Raw genomic sequence first — 18899 nt, forward strand, 5'->3', positions numbered from 1 at the left:
TTTCCACTTTTCTTGAGCGAAACAACATTCCGAGCAGACGAAAAAAGTTTAGCAATAGCAAAATGTAAAATGGATGGCTTGAAGTGATATTGGCTGGATAGATATGAGATAAAATATCTGGAAGTGATATCCAAAATTAACTCCTAGAACAACATTGGAATGTCATATTTAGATTTTGTAAGATTTGGCCATTAGCTGCGAGCCTAATGAAAAGTATTGTTTTCTGATCTTTCATCTCTTACGTCAATCAAGTCAATATCACGTTTTGTTCGTCAGAAATTCGCTTCTACTTGGAATTCTTTCCTAAAATATTCATTTTTGTTTTAGTTTTTTTTAATAATCCTATACTCTTGGAGGCTGTTTAAGTTTATTTTCTAAACAGCTAATTAAAAAGTTCGGAGAAAACATCAGTTATGATTATATCTGGTAACTTTTTTTATATTGATTAATTGAACTTTGAAATGCATTTGGAACTCAACACGAATTTCAGATGTTTTGTCCATTTTCCGAAAATATTGCTATAGTGTGACCTCTTTCAGCCATCCATTTTATCTAATAAATTAACAGTATTCATGAAAGTAACTGATCTCAAAATAAATCACTGGGTGTCAATGGGTTAAGGATTTTCATGGACCTTAATTTTAAATCCCGTCTACATCTATGCCTTCAAAAGGTCGCTGGTTACGCATATAGATCTTATGTAAGCATTAACTAATCAATTTTCCAAACCTCTCGGAGTTCGGCTAATAACTCTTGCAACATAACGAAACAATTAAATTGATACAAATCCAGTATTGAATAAACACATTGGTAAACGACACGATTCCCTTTCTGGCAAATCGTTGGTTGAAGTTTTCCCTCATTAGACTGTTTACTCGGTATAAATTTTATGTCTCTGCAAGTCCCAGTCGCATCGACTATCAATCAGAAAGATCATCGTATAAATTTCATCTCGGCAGGGCTAAGGAATGACGCAATGTTTGTTACGCCCTCGCGAATGCCCCGTTCGCCATTGGCGTATGATGAATTCTCGGAACAGCATTATTGTAGTGACTGTGCTGCAGACAAAAATGCGTGAAACCGGATTGATGAAAATGCAAACCGTCCAGATAGGAATCCCTCAGTGGCATCGGGTGGCGGAAAACCCGTTAATTAGTGTCAGTTTTCTAGCATGTTTGGTTTGCTCTGGACCATACCGAGGAACATTGGGCACATATGTTTGGCGACTTGTTGCGTTCTTATGGGACTACCAGCAAAAAAAAGTTGACGAAAGTCGTGTGCCAACAAACTAATTACAATCAATGGGTGTGTTAATTTGCTGCCCTGTACAGATTGGAGCTCACGTCAATTTGACACTCTGATGTCATATGTGATTAGATTAGAGGACGTTTAAATGTTCATAATCTTATCTTCCCCACTCAACTCGGCTTGCATGAACATTGTCTGCAAATTCGATAATGTTTGGAAGTGATTTCCCCACGAAGCATAATCCAAAAGAGCCCAAATCGCTTCATCACTTCTTCATATGCATCGCCCTTTCGCACTTGAGGTAGGCTCTTTGGCTACCAAACAACAGACATTACGTTTCTCTCGACGGAAGCAGATCCCATTGGAGCGTCGATTTCACGCGCGTGAAAATGATCAACGTGGGAAAACCCCATCCCCGATTATTCGAATTGATAGTTGCATGCAGGGGAGAGACAACAAAAAATGGAGAGTATCTAACATGCATGATTCGAAACATTTGTTGCGACTTAGTAGCTTCGCGCAACAAAATTCAAAAAGCTTGTCGCAGGAGCAGATGCGTCATTCTTTGCACGAGAGAACATGATGTCACATCACCCTCTGTGCTACAACGGCTCAAAATCCAAAGCTGTTCGGTCGAAGCTTTCATAAAAGCTTGATGCGGAGCATTATGTTTGTAGGTCAGTACTTCCCAAACTGTGCGCCGTGTACCGTTTTGACTCAGTTTCGAACACTTGAGGCGAAGTAGGCCGACATTGAAGTTTATACGTGTTATCGATGATTGTTGCTAAAGCATCTCACGATTTCCAATTAACTTTTGGGCTGTCGCGCTGTTGTACTTTGTACAACAAAAATGTCTATCGACACCAAACCAAAATGTATTCCTCAAGAATCTTTTTAAGAACAATATTCAACAGTTTTTTATTCACAGTATGGCCCTGCACAATGCGGTAAAATCAACAAATGTACGTAGAAGTCGAACGCACTATATGCGATTCGAGTAGACCACAATTTTAAATCGATATATCTCATAATCCAAATAATTTCGTAACATGGGGTCTTCAGTAAAAAGTTGTTCCGGAGGTGGAGCGCTATCTGATGGTACCTAATTTATTTCGGAATTTTACCGCTAAGCAGCATTCGTGTGCATGAAACTTTAAAGCCCCACGCACAATGTGAGCGGCAGCGCGGTACAGCGGCATGACGGCACGCCCATCTTGATCCACACTCCACTTATCAATCCCATGTTGACTAAATCCTTCTCAACATTGACTTGACAAGCAGAGTGTACCTCAAGATGGGCCCGCCGTCATGCCGCTGTGCCGCGCTGCCGCTTACATTGTGCGTGGGGCTTAACTTTTTGCAGATATCTCAGAAGCCTGTCCATTTAGAAAGATGGCGTTTCGACAAAGTTCTTCTTCTTCTTAGCTTAGCTTAGCTTAGACTGACTACACATATCAATGGTTGCTATTCCGTGATTGACCGAAGTCAGTGAAAATGCACAAAGAATCAACTAGAAGTTCGGCTGGGATTGGCCATAATCTTCTTCAGTGTGCATAATTCAGTGCCTCTATTTATACAGGGTCAATAACGGCGCCGGCCACGTCCTTGCAGTCAGGTGGGATTGGGGGAAGGAATGTTAGTGTGTAACCTTTGCTTTTTGGAGACCGTGTTTGCCTCTGCATCTCCACAAAGGTTACTGGGAGGGATGTTTGTTAATGGGGAGGATTGTTGGGTCATAGGATTCACTTTGATAAGCGATTAGACCATGATAAACAATGATTTGTGAGATATATACATGCTTATACGTAAATATAATATTTTCATTTGATATGAACAATTTCTATGTAGAGGAAAATTATGCCGACACTTGAGGTGACGAACCATTCAAAGTTTGTTGAACAAATACCTAAATGTAACATTCCTACAGCTGTCAGGACGAAAGCATGTGTTATTATATTTTACTCATTTGAAAAGAAACAAAAAACTCGATTGGTTGGGACATTATAGAACACTCTTATTCTTATTCCGACACTTACAGTGGCGAACCATCCAAAGTTTGTTGAATAAAGTGAAACTTTCGCAAGTCTACACTTGTAGTGTCGAACCATTCAAAGTTTTTTTAATTACAAAAATAAAGGTATATAAGAGGTGTTCTGAAAAAAAAAAATGTTAAACATAAATAAATCATGAATCAGAGTTTGTGTCGACACTTACAGTGACGAACCATCCATAGTTGGTTGAAAAATCATATTTACATCCCACCATTGTAACGATTGAATGTGCAGTCATACATATTTTATAGATTAGAAATAGTAGCATGAAACGAGCTCACCAATTGATCCGTTATCCTTGACTGAGCAGCCACAATCCACTTTCGGCTTCACTCGTTTGCTCGGCTATAAAAAAGCACTCAGGAAAAAAAAATAAGCGCGCGACCCAAAAAGAATAAAAAAAAAAAAAAAAACTGTTCGGGCTTTCTTGACGCACTGCCCAGGAGCAAGCGTCAAGGTCAAAGGATCAAACAGAACTAACCGATCGCGGCACTTTTTCAGTTACTCCAACCGAACTCACCGATCACGCCACTTTTTCACTTACTAGACCAACGCGCGACATGTTTGATCCTGCCCTCGTCGCTCGCCCCGGCAAAAGCAAGTGTCAAGGTCGAAAGATCAAACAGAACTCAGACTTGCATACAAAGAGATTCTAAATCTAAAAACATATATATTACCATTAAATATATTTTATTGAACAAATTTGACAAAAATGGCCCAAATTGCATGTCTTTACAACCAGTAAGGTTGTTCGAATTCCCTCATCTCTTCCTAGATAACAGATGGATACACATTTTGTGATGATGCGTAGTTTTTTTTCTTTGCACTGAAGTGACCCGACTAATCGCAAACGTTTTCAGAAGAAACTGAAGATATTTGAAAAATGTTTCATCGCGCATAAATTCCATCAAAAATATCGCTGGAATTCTATCTATTCTGCAAAAACAAAGCTATTTTTGAGAAAATGGTTATAACCTGCTTTAAATATGTTTATGAATTGTGCTACAGAATATCAGTAGGTATTTGATCAAATAATTGTTCAGGAATTGATTAAGAACTACTTCCAAAAATGTTTACGGTAATTCTAAATTAGCCAAAAACTTCTAGAGAGTGTGCAGTGGAGTTCTATAGGAATTGCTCTGAAAATCGTCAAGAGGTTCAGCAATGCTTTGGTAGATTATATCGAAAGTGATCCAACGTTCAGAAGTCGTTGGAACCATCACACTCGTGCTGTGTATAGCACGATGCCGCTGGTATTAGATTAGTTCATTACTTCATCCAAAGATTCTTCAATAATTTTCTGGTAACTCTCTAGGGATGTTCCAGAAAGTTCTCAAGAATTACTCCCAGGAGTGCTCACGAGAATTTGTCCCAGAACATACGCATGGTTGGCCATTGATACATATTTTTAAGAAACCATTCATTAATTCATTGAGAAATACCAGAGAGAAGTGCTCCATTTGTATTTCTAGCGGTTAAAAAAGTTTTTTTTTAGCAATTATTACTTTACTTGCAAAAATGGAAGATTTCTCCAATTGCTTCAAAAACTCAACTTATAATATTCCCAAATAAACCAAATGCTCTTTAACTGAAACCTTCAAGAAGACATGTTGTCACAGTGAGAGGAGTTCCAAAAATTCAGATGAAGTTAAGTATCTAGGGCTCATGCTAGATACAAATTTGACTTTCACAAAACCAATTGAGGGTATTCAAGCCAGATGTAACAAATATATAAAATGACTGTATCCACCCATTAACAGAAAATTGAAACTTTGTCTTAAGAACAAATTTTTAATCCTCACACAAATTTTCAGGCCAGCCATGTTGTATGCTGTTCCAGTATGGACTAGCAGTTGTAATACCAGGAAGAAAGCTCTGCAGAGGACTCAAAATAAAATTTTAAAAAAGAATTTGAAGCTCCCTCTTTAGTATTGATGAGTTACACAGAATATCCAATGTTGAAACATTGGAACAAATGTCGAATAAATTTATTAACAATTGCCACAAAGATTGCATTGTATGTTTAGGTTAAATTAATTGAAAGCTAATAAATCTTCGTGCTGTTTAGATGAATACCTATAAGTAGATGAAAAATCGTATTTAGTACTAAACCATTCAATTCCACTATAGTTTGTACTTAATTGAAAGCGTTTTTTTTTCTCTCTTATAAGCAGGTGAAATCAACTCACCGGTAAAATTTATAACTGCTACGGCAAATTAAATGTACTACGTTGTTAACAAAACATTAATAAGAGCTTAATATTTTTGTTTAGTTTTACCAAATTAGGATGATAGTGTTTTCTAGCACAAAACACGAGAAGAAATGAATGCAATATTTGAAATGATACTAATAAACGAAAATAATCATTACACACATCATGACTATGATCATTTCAAATTCTTATGATATGATATCCGTAAATGTTTGAAAATCATGAATGAGTTGACGAACAGCACTAGCACTAACAGTTCCTAACAATGGGACGCACCCTCAAAGCGGCTTTAGATCTAACCATTCTATGTGATTGTGTAATCAGCATCTAAACACTGTGAATGAAGGCGCATAGATTTGATGCCACTTAACACACTGCCTTTCATATTCCTGCCCAAGTTCAAGTCCATCGTCTTCGATTCAGAAGAACAACGAAACGCACGTCTAAAAAAAGAATCACATTCCCAAAGGTTGTCTCGTGTAAAGCCAAATCAAGCCCAACAGGCACAGAAACATGTGACTGAAGAAAGCCAACAAAGTCTATGTGCTGACCACCTTCATCTATCCTATATCTACCAGGGAGGCACAAGAATCGTTCATACGTCTGGCTATGCGTCGTGGTGTGTATTATAATGGTCTTAATCCTATAACTAACGCAACATGTTTCCATTCCGTTCAAGACGCCGATGTCGGATGTTAAAATATGAACTAAGTCACAATATCATAAACCGATCTGATGTTCATCCCACTATATCGACGTAATCATCGAAGGTACTTACAATCGTGTTTTGGGCAGTAAATAAACAGCCATTTCCACTGTATGCACTAATGAAACGCACAATTGCAGAAGATTCCACTGATTAATTAATTCACGATACACAGCTTTCACAGAAATGATCTATTATTCAGACCCGCAAAATTAATCACGACCGCACAACCGTACGCCACAAAACAATCTGAGTGAAAGAACTGCGCCTGGAAAGCGAAGAAAGCGATTCACCTCATCGAGGACTGCGAGGAGCAATCCGTTTCGACAAAGTTCTTCTTCTTCTTGGCATTAACGTCCCCACTGGGACAGAGCCTGCGTCTCAGGTTAGTGTTCTTATCAGCACTTCCACAGTTATTAACTGAGAGCTTTCTATGCCAAAATTGCCAAAGTTGCCAAAGTTGCCGCGGACTCTAACCACTCGGCTAAGGAAGGCCCACACTTCGACAAAGTTATTCAGTAATTCAAAGGCTATCATTGTTCGACCAGCTATATTCAAAATGTTGTCAAAAAGCTCCTGAGATATTTGCTAAACAAACTTTCATGCACAGAGCGTCGCCTGGTGGCGGAATTTCGAAACTGTATAATCATCGCATGTCAGCCTGTTGTGGTGGCATTTTGAGTGAAACTGGCAACACTGAGTATCCGTAAACTAGAAGACCAATGGGGTCGGTTCCAATGCGAAAAACTAAAACACGTCCACTTCTACTCGTTGGTGCTTTTTATTATGATCTGATGCAAAGAAAACAAAATGGTGGTAAATTCACAAGAAGCACAGGTGGGTGATTTATAGTGGGGGCAAGTCGCGTTCTCCAAAATCCTGAACACTGAGTAATAGGAATATCAGTAGTGAAATGTCCAGTGCGCATCGTACCTTCGTGCTGTGCGTACACGAATTCTCTCTGTTCTTAAAAACTACCTGAAGCAATAAAACAATACTTTTTAGTGCTACAAAAACTGTACTTTTCAGTGCTAAAATTAAAAACGGTACTTTTCAGTGCTACTAAAACAGTACTTTTCAGTATTTTTTTTTTCTACTATTGATCCCTTTACGATCCTTGTCTGGACCCGTGCCTTCGATTTTTCGTTGGACCCGTTGGCGAAAGCTAGCGGTGGTAATCCTTCTGGGACACCGTCTTGGGATAAAACCTCTCGAAGGTCACGTCTTCTTTCGTTTATTAACTGAATATGGTATCAACAACGAACAAAAGGAAGGGTGAATCTATGAATTCACAACTTCCTTCCAAAAAAGTGGGATTTAAAACTGTCACTACACGTGGCAAGAATGGAAGAAAGGATGTTTCCCCGGAATGCGAACTTTCTTCCAAGGGTAAAATGAATAATTGTATCGAAATGAGCAATCAGTTCGATGCTCTAGACAAATTTTCCGAACACCAAATCGAAGCAGCCTCTAGCCCAGGCTCTTTGATTCAAGTGAGGAAGCAAAGAGTGCCGCCTATCGTGGTCAGTTGTTCCGAATTTGGGGGATTTAGGCAGGAGATCTTGAACTCCATTAGGGGAATCAAGGTTTCCTTCCAAATCGCAAAGAAAGGAGACTGTCGCGTTTTGCCGGAAACTCTTAAAGATCGTGAGCTTCTTCTCAGACATCTTGAAGAGAAGAAGCACAAATTTTTTACTTATGACGACAAAACTGAACGTTTGTTCAAAGTCGTCTTGAAAGGTCTCTCAAGTGACTATAAGTCACCTGAAGAGATCAAATATGGAATAAATGATTTACTTGGATTTTCCCCAGTCCAAGTAATCATTATGAAAAAGTGAACCCAATCTGGCATTGTTCGGAAAGGGCTTTCTCAAGAATATTATTTAGTTCACTTTAACAAAAAAGAACTAAATAATATTAAAGCTTTAGAAAAAGCAAAACTTATGTTCGATGTCCGTGTGACATGGGATCATTTCCAGAAACCTGGAAGAAATTACCAGAACCCCACTCAGTGGCGTCGGTGCCAAAAGTGGGGTCATGGTACAAAAAATTGTCGCATGGATGCTAAATGCATGATTTGCGGAGGTTCTTCTCACGCCAAGGACGTCTGTCCAATGAAGGAAGATACCACCAAGTTCATATGCTCTAATTGCGGGGCTAATCATAAGTCAAATTTTTGGGATTGTCCTTCACGCAAACGAGTAATTGAGGCTCGTGCCAGGCAGATGAAAGATAATATCCGTTACGATAACGGTCGTTTCCGGAATTTGCCTGGTAGAGTATCGAACAATACTCATTTTTAAGTTAACGATCGCTTGATTAGGAATCATACCCGTCAGGAAGATCATAATCATGCTCATTCACAAACTAATTTTAATTTCGAATGTATCTACCCGCGGTAAATCCTTTGCCGATTTCGTAGCAAGTAATTTGAACTCCTCCCCTATTCGTACTATGAGTCAGTGTTGCCACAAGTACAGATTTATCTGGGAAGGTACAGATTTTCTGATAGTTTTTGGTACAGATTCTGTACGGTATAGATTACAGATTTTCTCCGATAAGTACAGATGGGTACAGATTTTTGGAATTGGCGATTTTTGTAACACAAAATACAAAAAAATGCTTGAAATTCGGAACTAATTTCCACGAAACTATTATTGAAAAATACTATTTCCATATAATTTAATATTTATTATTTATTATGTGAAATTATTTCAATAAAAACTATGTTAAATTTACAAATCAATTCGGATTTTAAGAATTTCTTTCAACAATTTCGTGTGTGGTACAGATTTTGGGTACAGATTTTCAGAAGCTCTGGTACAGATAGAAAAGATTTTTGAGCTTTCGGTACAGATATAAATGTGGCAACACTGCTATGAGTATATATCCAATCACAAATTCTTCGGCAGTGCTCATTTAACTTCTGAACAGGCAACATTGCTGCACTTTTTTTTTTTCAAGGCACTTCGTGCTCGTGGCCACTACTGTGCCGGAATCAGGTGATCTGTAGCTTCTTTACCGATACAGATCTATTTTTAGCTTATTTATATTTACATCAACTTTCACTCTCTCCTACTCTTTTACTCTCACACCGAGCAGGTAGGAGAGAGCTCTGCTGTTAGTGAGGCTAGCTGCCTGCGAAGAGGGTCAGTTTGTCTCAGTCACCATCTGATACTGACGGAGGATGGATGTGCTCCCCAAAGCACGGTCCTCCGTGAGGCGTCTTCTGGTGGCTGGACGGGTTTTTTTGTGGAGGGGCTGGGAATCGAACCCATGACCTTCCGCTTATGAAGCGGAAGCGTAACCTCAAGGCTACAGACCCCCCTAACATTGCTGCACTTGGCGCGAAAGATAGCACGCACAAATCATGGCTACTATGTTTTACTCCATATATCCAGTGATGCCTGCAGAACAGCCCAATAATTATAGCCAAAGTTTTACAACTCATTCAAATATCAATAACTATTTACCGGGGCGTCCGATTTAAAAACGATCTTCGGCAAAGTTGTAGCTGATGAATGTATATCACAGTATCAACGTAGCTCTAATCCCCAAGAGCACATGGGAAAACACTATGACCGATTGAATCAATTGCTTGCTTTTCCCATAGTAATTCCCATATAAGCTTTAAAGGACTTGTGCAGTCTCAGTTTTCATCCAAATGAGCTGAAATTTTGGGAGGACACTCAGAATTTGATCTAGAATCGAATGAGCGGAGTGGAGCAAAAACGATTTTTTGAACCACTCTAGTACCCACTCTACTTGTTTCAAATGAAATGGAAAAAAAACCTACCGCCACAGGTAACATCTACTCCGCCTCTTCGTCTACCGAAAATTCTAATGGGAAATCATCAGACAATGTACCCACTTCAAGTGATATGTCTGCCTCTGATTTTAATTTTCTAACTGAACAATTGAATCTAATGATTGATGCCATGTACAAAGCTACCACTATGACTAAAGAAGTCCAAGTAGGTGTAAAATTTACAAATCAAATTTTTATTGGATTACGTTTTTCTAATGGATCCAAATAATAATTTGATTATTTTAAATTGAAATGCTCGTTCTCTGAATGGTAAAGAGGACGAGCTGTTTAATTTTCCTACGGTTAATAACGTGCATATAGCAGTTATTACTGAAACGTATTTAAAACCTGGATCTAAACTCAAGAGAACTTTTTTGTTTATTGTAATTATCGACTTGATGGGGCATGTGGGGGTGTTGCAATCATCATTCATAGGCGTATAAAACATCAACTGTTTTCGTCATTTTAAAATAAAGTTTTTGAAACTTTAGGTATTTCAGTTGAAACACAACTTGGTAAATATACTTTCATAGCTGCCTATTTGCCTTTTCAATGCTCTGGACAGCAAGTTAATTTGCTCCAAACTGATTTGCGAAAATTGACTCGCAATAAGTCGAAATTTTTTGTCATTGGTGACTTTAATGCCAATCATCGGTCATGGAATAATTCTCAAAGTAATTCCAATGGCAGAATTTTATTTCAGGATATATCTCAATTCAATACCCTGATAGCCCTACATGTTTTTCCTCTTCTAGAAATCCATCTACGATCGACTTGGGCTTAACCGACTCTAGTCATCTTTGTAGCCAATTGATTACTCATGCTGATTTTGATTCTGATCATGTTCCTGTTACATTTCAAATATCCCAAGAAGCGATTCTTAATCCTATCAGCTCCACTTTCAATTATTTTCGAGCCGACTGGAATATATATGAAACATTTATTGACTCTAATCTTGATGTGAATATTCCCTTACAAACAAAACTTGATATTGACAATGCTCTTGAAGCTTTAACAAATTCTATTGTTGAAGCCAGAAGCATTGCAATTCCAAAATGCGAAGTAAAATTTGAATCCGTGATTATAGACGATCTTAAACTTTTGATCCGTCTTGAAAATGTGAGGAGAAGGCAATTTCAAAGCACTCGCGATCCTGCTATGAAAATTATATGGCAGGATTTGCAGAAAGAAATCAAGAAACGTTTTTTACAATTAGGAAACAAAAATTTTGAAAATAAGATTTCTCAATTGGACCCTGGCTCTAAGCCCTTTTGGAAATTATCTAAAATCTTGAAAAAACTTCAGAAGCCAATACCGGCATTGAAAGAGGAAATAGTTATTTATAAAACTAGTTGCAAAATGATGATTTTTTCAGCACGAGTTGTACATTTATAAATGAATACAACGAGTGCTGAAAAAATCGAGTTTTGCAACGAGTAGCATACAACATTTTTTGCTATTTCGAAAAATGCCGTTTCAACTGGATGAACTCTAAAAGCACAAGCAAACATTTCAAAAGAATCCACATAGGCATGCAGCCATGAGTAGTTTCAATTCAGTATTTTTCAATCACGTAGGCTGTGACAGTAGTACCCATGAATGTCATTAATTTTCTCGCTCCTATGGATTTCATGCAGATCTTCCCTATTAGAGGAATGAACAGGTAAGAAAATGCTGGACGATCCGATCCCACATCAGAATCGCCAAGCTGTGTCGGAACCTGATCGAACAACGGATGTAGACTTTAGTGAAGTGACTCGCCGTGTAAACCAAATGGAAAGTCATTTCGCTCGAGTCGAGAATTTTCACCTCGCTGTAGGACACCGACAATCCTCACCTCACGCCAGATGTAGAATAAACTCAAGAATCAGATGCAATTGTGCTTATCCTATGTGACATGTAAGGCAAGACTAGTCGGCGAGGTGTCGACTCGTTTCCATTTGATTTACATTAGTCGCCTCACGTCACCCGAGGTGAGAACGACTCGTCTTGACTCACACGCCGCCCAGAATAAGCATGGCATGAAGAGACTGGGACACTGGGTTATTCGGTTGACGAAAACAGTACTGAAAAGTGCTACTTTTCAGTACCGAAAAGTGTGCTGAAAAGTAGCACTTTTCAGCACTGTTTCTTTTGGTAGGAAAAGTAGGCCGTTATGTTGATCAACTTCTCAATGAAAAGTTTATTGATTTGCAACGGAATTGCAAAAACAAATTATTACTTACTAATTGCGAAAAAGCTCAAAAACTTGCTATGCAGTTTGGAAGCGCACACAATTTTAATTTAGGACTTACTAGTCCAATTGAAAATCAAGTTACTCAGGAGTTCGAAAATATTCTCAATCAAGAGAACGTTTTCGAAAATGCCTGTGAGACTGATTTGTAAGAAGTGAGAAGTATTATTAAAAAATTCAAAAATATGAAAGCTCCTGGCGATGATGGAATTTTCTACATCCTCATCAAGAAACTTCCAGAAAGTAGCTTATTAAAAATGATATATTTAACAAATGTTTTCAGTTAGCATATTTTCCTGACAAATGAAAAAATGCTAAGGTTGTTTCAATTTTAAAACCAGACAAAAATCCTGCAGAAGCTTCTAGCTATCGTCCAATCAGTTTGCTTTCCTCCATCAGTAAAATTTTTGAAAAGGTTATTTTGAACAGAATGATGGCCCACATCAACGAAAATTCAATTTTTGCCAATGAACAGTTCGGTTTCCGCCATGGTCGAATGTCATCAACTTTTACGTGTAACAAATTTAATCCGTTCCAACAAATCTGAAGGCTATTCTACTGGTCTTGCTCTTCTAGACATAGAAAAAGCATTCGACAGTGTTTGGCATGAAGGTTTGATTGTAAAATTGAAAAACTTTAATTTTCCAACATATATTGTTAGAATAATTCAAAGTTATCTGTCAAATCGTACACTTCAGGTTAATTATCAGAACTCCAGATCTGAAAGACTTCCTGTAAGAGCTGGTGTTCCCCAAGGCAGCATTTTGGGACCAATATTATACAATATTTTCACATCTGACTTACCTGAGTTACCTCAGGGATGTCAAAAATCCCTGTTTGCGGATGACACAGGCCTCTCCGCCAAAGGACGAAGCCTGCGTGTCATCTGTAGGATTCTATAACATTCCCCAGAAAACCATTCCCCCGAAACCCATTCCCCAGAATTCCATTCCCCAGAATCTCATTCCCCAGAATGTACCATTCCCCAGAATTTCACTCCCCAGAATGAACCATTCCCCAGAAAACCAATCCCCAGAATGGACCATTCCCCAGAAAATTATGTACCTACTTTAAAGTTTTGAAACAATCTATTTAAAAAACTTGGAAATTAAACTCCATAAGCTAAGTATGCTGTTCCGCCCAAGAAAAGTAAAAATTTCTCCCCAAGAAATGGTCAAGAAATTTCCTACAGTGAGCTCCATTTGAATTGACATTTCTTTTCAACTGCGTACTGCGATCAAAGAAAAATGCTTTTCTTGAGCATTTCTTGCAAAAAATTTCCCACGCATCGAGATAAGCCGTTTCTTTTCTGTTGAAGTGCATACTTCGCTATACAAAGTTGTTTACAAGTACATGAGAAGATTAGCATTGGTGCTGCTAATTATGAACACTTTACGCATAATTCAAATTTCATTTGCAAATGAACTATCACAGTAGTTTCACTTTTATTGGCACTTATGAAGACTGATAGATCAGTCTATGGGGAAACACAATATCCAATATTTATTTAAAAAAAATATACAACTCATCACTACTCTGCACAAAATAGAGCTACACCCTTCTTTCGGTATAGTAGTTTCCAAAGATGTTCCTAGTATCATATTATACGTTTCCGATATAATGATGACGTAAACTCTGCAGAACAAAAACTTACTATTCTGCACATCAAAATGATACGCCCTTCTTTGCGTCAAGTCTAAATTACAAATGACTTGTTTAATTTTGCACAAAATAGTGATACACCCTTCTTTCAGTCTTATCCTGCTGACGATATAGACAAATTTTTCCGTAAGGATACCAAATGGCAAGAAGGCATTTGGCATGATTGATTAAATGATCAAGGACCATTTGATATAATGGTCATTTGACCAATGACCATTTGGCATGACATGAAGAACATCCTTTTTGAAAAGAAGGAGCTTAAGTATGGTTGGATAGCAAATGGCTTTATACCAAATCATTTTATGCCAAGTGACCTTATGCTATATGGGCTCTTCATCGATATATTTTGTCTATATCATTAATGAGATAATACTGAAAGAAGGGTGCATCACTATATATGCAAAAATAAACATATAGTCTGTATATTTTATGGGAATGTATTAAAAGAAGGGTGTATTATTATAATATGCAAAATACTCATGAATAGGGGGATTAGGGGCATATTGGACACATTAGGTAAATGCTTATTTTACATAGAATCGAAATATGTTTCTTTGCTCTAAAATTAAATCCACCGCTTCCTCCGCTTTGCTTATAAACTAATTTGAAACTGAGAAAAAAAATATAGTAGAATTTCAGAGGACAAATGAAGCAAAGCGTAAACTTTTATACCGTCAAAACGTTCATATACAATACAGATTTCGTACAGTTTATAAAGTTTTGCTGAAATATGCATATTCCCAGAGAGTAAGGGGGTGTCCATTTCGCCCCGTGTGTTCATTATGTCCCTAACCCTCCTACCTACATATTTGTTTTGTCACATCAGACCTTAGCCTGTCACATAAGTGACTCTTGTTCCTCTTTTCTGGCATTACGTCCCTACTGGGACAGAGCCTGCTTCTCAGCTTAGTGTTCTTATGAGCACTTCCACAGTTATTAACTGAGAGCTTACTATGCTAATGACCATTTTTGCATGCGTATATCGTGGGGCAGGTACGAAGATACTCTATGCCCTGGGAAGTCGAGAAAATTTCCAACCCGAAAAGATCCTCAACCGGTGGGATTCGAACCCACGACCCTCATCTTGGTCTTGCTGAATAGCTGCGCGTTTACCGCTACGGATATCTGGGCCCCCCCATAAGTGACTCACGCAAAGCAATAATTAAAAAAAAGAAAAAAAATGGATATTCATATAGCTTTCTGGGGAATGGTGCATTCTGGGGAATGGAATTCTGGGGAATGTTACATTCTGGGGAACGATTTTCTGGGGAATGGTTCATTCTGGGGAACGGAATTCTGGGGAATGGTTTTCGGGGGAATGGTTTTCTGGGGAATGTTATAGAATCATATTCCCACATAAACCAAAAGCTCTTTATTTGAAACCTTCAAGTAGACATGTTGTCACGATGAGAGGGATTCCAATAAATTGGTCAGATGAAGTTAAGTATCTAGGGCTCATGCTAGATAAGAATTTAACTTTCAAAAATCACATTGAGGGCATTCAAGCCAAATGTAATAAATATGTAAAATGTCTCTATCCCCTTATTATTAGAAAATCAAAACTTTGTCTTAGGAATAAGCTTTTGATATCCAAACAAATTTTCAGGCCAGCCATGATGTATGCTGTACCAATATGGACTAGCTGTTGTAATACCAGGAAAAAAGCTCTGCAGAGAATTCAAAATAAAATTTTGAAAATGATTCTGAAGCTTCCTCCCTGGTATAGTACCAATGAGTTACATAGAATATCCAATGTTGAAACATTGGAACAAAATTTGATGTCAAATAAAATAATTAATAACTTCAGGCAAAATCGTTACAATCTTCTATTGCCACGATTAATGCCTTATATGTTTAGGTTAAGTTAGGTTAAGTATATTTAAAGCGTTTTTTCTCTTATAAGCAGGTGAAATCAACTCACCTGTAAAAAATCTGAACTGCTACGGCAAATGAAATGTAATATGTTGTTAACAAAATGTTAATAAAATCTTAAATTTGTTTTACCAAATTAGGATGATAATGTTGTCTAATTACACAGAACACCTAGATATAAGAAATGAATGTAATGTTTGAAATGATACTAATAAAGAATTAAAAAAAAAAGTAGTGAAATGTGTACTCGAAATGTTGGGAGGCCGTATTATGGAAGTTTGAAATAAAAACCAAATTGTATGTATAATCTTAAGTTCTAAATAAGTGTAATAATAAAACATGAATTACAGTATTGAAGCTGCTATCACGAAGGCTGCTCTCAATAATTGGTTTATTGCGCCAACGATGACGATTCCCAACACAGCCCTTGATCTCTTAAGGCGAAGTAGGCTGTCATTGAAATTTGTACGTGTCGTTGATGATTGTCGCCAATTCATCTTAAGATATTGAATCAAAGAAAATCAGTAGGTTTTGCACTGACACTGCTGACACCTCATGTATGTTGGTGCATACAGTTATACTTTTTCAAGTCAATATAAACTATCAAGAATGAGTTTTATCACTTTGAAATTGCATGCTGCAAAGTAATCATTGCTGCCAAAACGAATGACGGGCTATTTCGCCTTAACTGAACTTTTTTTTTTTATTTAATCTAGATCTCGCGGTATTTCATGTTGAACATGGAAAACCAAGGGTGTTGTATGCATGTAGAACGCGCGATAACTCGCGTAACAATAATTCGCGCAACAACCGAAAGGTTAAGAGACCAATTTGTTTAAAATAGAAACCATCCATTATATATATAGACTTTCCTTAAAATTGAGACCAAGTTCCAACAAACAGACCTGCTACTAGTCCTACACCAATTTCTTCAACTTAAAACTGTTAAGTAAATCTGTATGCTCAACAACTGGAATATTAAAACATGAATAGAATAAGAATAATTTGAATTAAGGCACCAGGAAGAGTGAAAGATAGAGAAAAAATATACGGGGAGCTCTATACGGTATGTTTTTATTCAAAATTAGAATATACAGAAAAATTAAGATGCGGGCTTCGTGGCCGTGCGGTTAGTGTTACCAAGCATTTAGCCGCATCGAGTCAAGAAGTGTGGGTTCGATTCCCGCTTCAGTCCGGAAAACTTTCGTCAGGAACGTATTTCGACTATGCCACTGGGCGTTGCATGCTAGTCCGTTGTCTAGTGTGGTGCTTCCTTCAAAGGACATACCTAATCGTCCACTGGGAAGCAGTAACGCGTCGGTGTCTTTCTTCTTCCTCCCTGACGTCGCAAAGAGGCGCCTATTGAGCTTGTTTAATCACTTTATGGAGTGAAACATTGTTCCGGTGAGAGTAACAGCCATCCAAAGAAATAAATAAATAAATCGAAGTGCATGTTGTCAGATACGCAGTTTGGCTTTCGCAGAGCCAAAGGTACGAACGACTGTCTTGCGCTGCTTTCTTCAGAAATTTAACTTTCCTTTACTCAAAAGGAGCACATGGGTTCAGTGTTTTTGGACATTAAGGGTGCTTTTGACTCAGTTTGTGTTGATGTCTTTTTAGACAAACTCCACGCAAGTGGCCTTTCATCAATTTTGAACAATTTGTTGTCCGAGAAGCATATGAGTTTTACTCATGGCAACTTGATAGTTTCACGAATTAGCTACATGGGTCTACCCCAGGGCTCATGTCTGAGTCCTCTTCTTTATACTTTTTATGCGAGAGACATTGATTACTGTCTCATGGGAAATTGCTCGTCAAGACAGCTAGCCGATGACTGCCATTGCCACGATTAGTTCGTTATATATTTAGGTCAAGTTAATTGAAAGCGTTTTTTCTCTTATAAGCAACTCACTAATAAAATGAAATATATTGTTTATAAAAGCTTAATCCATATCTATATATAAATAAAAATGGAATGGTGTTTGTATGTCACGAAATGGCTTACGAACGGGTCAACGGATTTGAATGATTCTTTCTCCTAAAAAAAAGTTTGTTGTTATTCATATATCTGACAATCTTTATTCTAGTATCGAGCAATTTAAACATCACACATCAATTGTAGCCTATTTTTTAATCATTAATTTATTTCTAATCACCAAATCCTTGGCGTCGTGTTCAATACTCTCGTACATCCACTTTCGGGTCACCCTGCAATGCGGTCCGCACTTTGAGCTCCCACAGCACTGGCACGGAAAGTGGCACCCGGGGCAGCTCATATCCAAACAGTCGCACATATCCTTTCCCGTTTCCCGGTGGATTCCCCTCTCGTTGTAGATTCCGGTCGTTTTGGGCACCACCAGCGGAGTCGATTTCCGATTCAGCTTTCGCTTCTCGCGGCGCGATGTGTTCGGATTGAAGTTGGCCAAAAACTTCGGGTCCGTCTCCAGCTTCTTCAGCTGACCGTTTTCGGTCCGGCGGGTGATTCGTTGCTGTTGTTGCCGCAGATTGGCCGAAACCGGCGTGTTGGAACGTTCCGAATGCGGCAGCGGCGAACATGACGCCGACGAGATACCGATACGCTCTGGCTCACCTTCATCGGAGGAGTTGATTTCCACGCAGTCTTCCATAACTTTCAAAGGGATTTTTCTTGATAACTTTTACGAAATACAAAGGATTGTTTTGTGATGCGAAATCGAATGAAAGCAACGAAAGAAAGATGTCAAAGCCGTCAAAGCGGGGTAAACAAAAATGCTGTCAGATAGCTTGTGCTAGTTTCCGTTTGGTGGCGCGCGGCATTCAGAGACTGAGAGCGAATATGCACTGAAAAAAAATAACAGAAGATTCTTTCTCTTTTGCTCTTCAACAAAACTTGAAAACAACAGTGCCAGTACCTGTGAACTTACAAAGATATTGGCACAGTTGTTTTCAGATTTCCCAAAAGAGAAAAAGAGAGCGATTTTTTTATGACGTCACCGTGTAATGGCTTATAGCTGCTTATAGATGAAGCGAATTAAATTGGGAGAGAAAAATTATTGAACGGTACTGTAACAGTAAGTTAAAAAAATACTCAAATATGCGTTTTTCATTTTCATCGTGTATAGCTCAA

The 18899-nt window shown here is 38.1% G+C and overlaps 1 protein-coding gene across 1 annotated transcript; it reads right to left on the reverse strand.

The window, feature by feature from the left end:
• Positions 1–17849: 17849 nt before the first annotated feature.
• Positions 17850–18521, reverse strand: LOC5575248 (ARL14 effector protein). The gene has a single exon (XM_001655605.2). The coding sequence runs from the start codon at positions 18418–18420 to the stop codon at positions 17917–17919; it is 504 nt and encodes a 167-aa protein (XP_001655655.1). The 5' UTR covers positions 18421–18521; the 3' UTR covers positions 17850–17916.
• Positions 18522–18899: the final 378 nt, after the last annotated feature.

The sequence above is a fragment of the Aedes aegypti genome, chromosome 2, assembly GCF_002204515.2.
Source record: "Aedes aegypti strain LVP_AGWG chromosome 2, AaegL5.0 Primary Assembly, whole genome shotgun sequence".
NCBI lineage: Eukaryota > Metazoa > Arthropoda > Insecta > Diptera > Culicidae > Aedes > Aedes aegypti.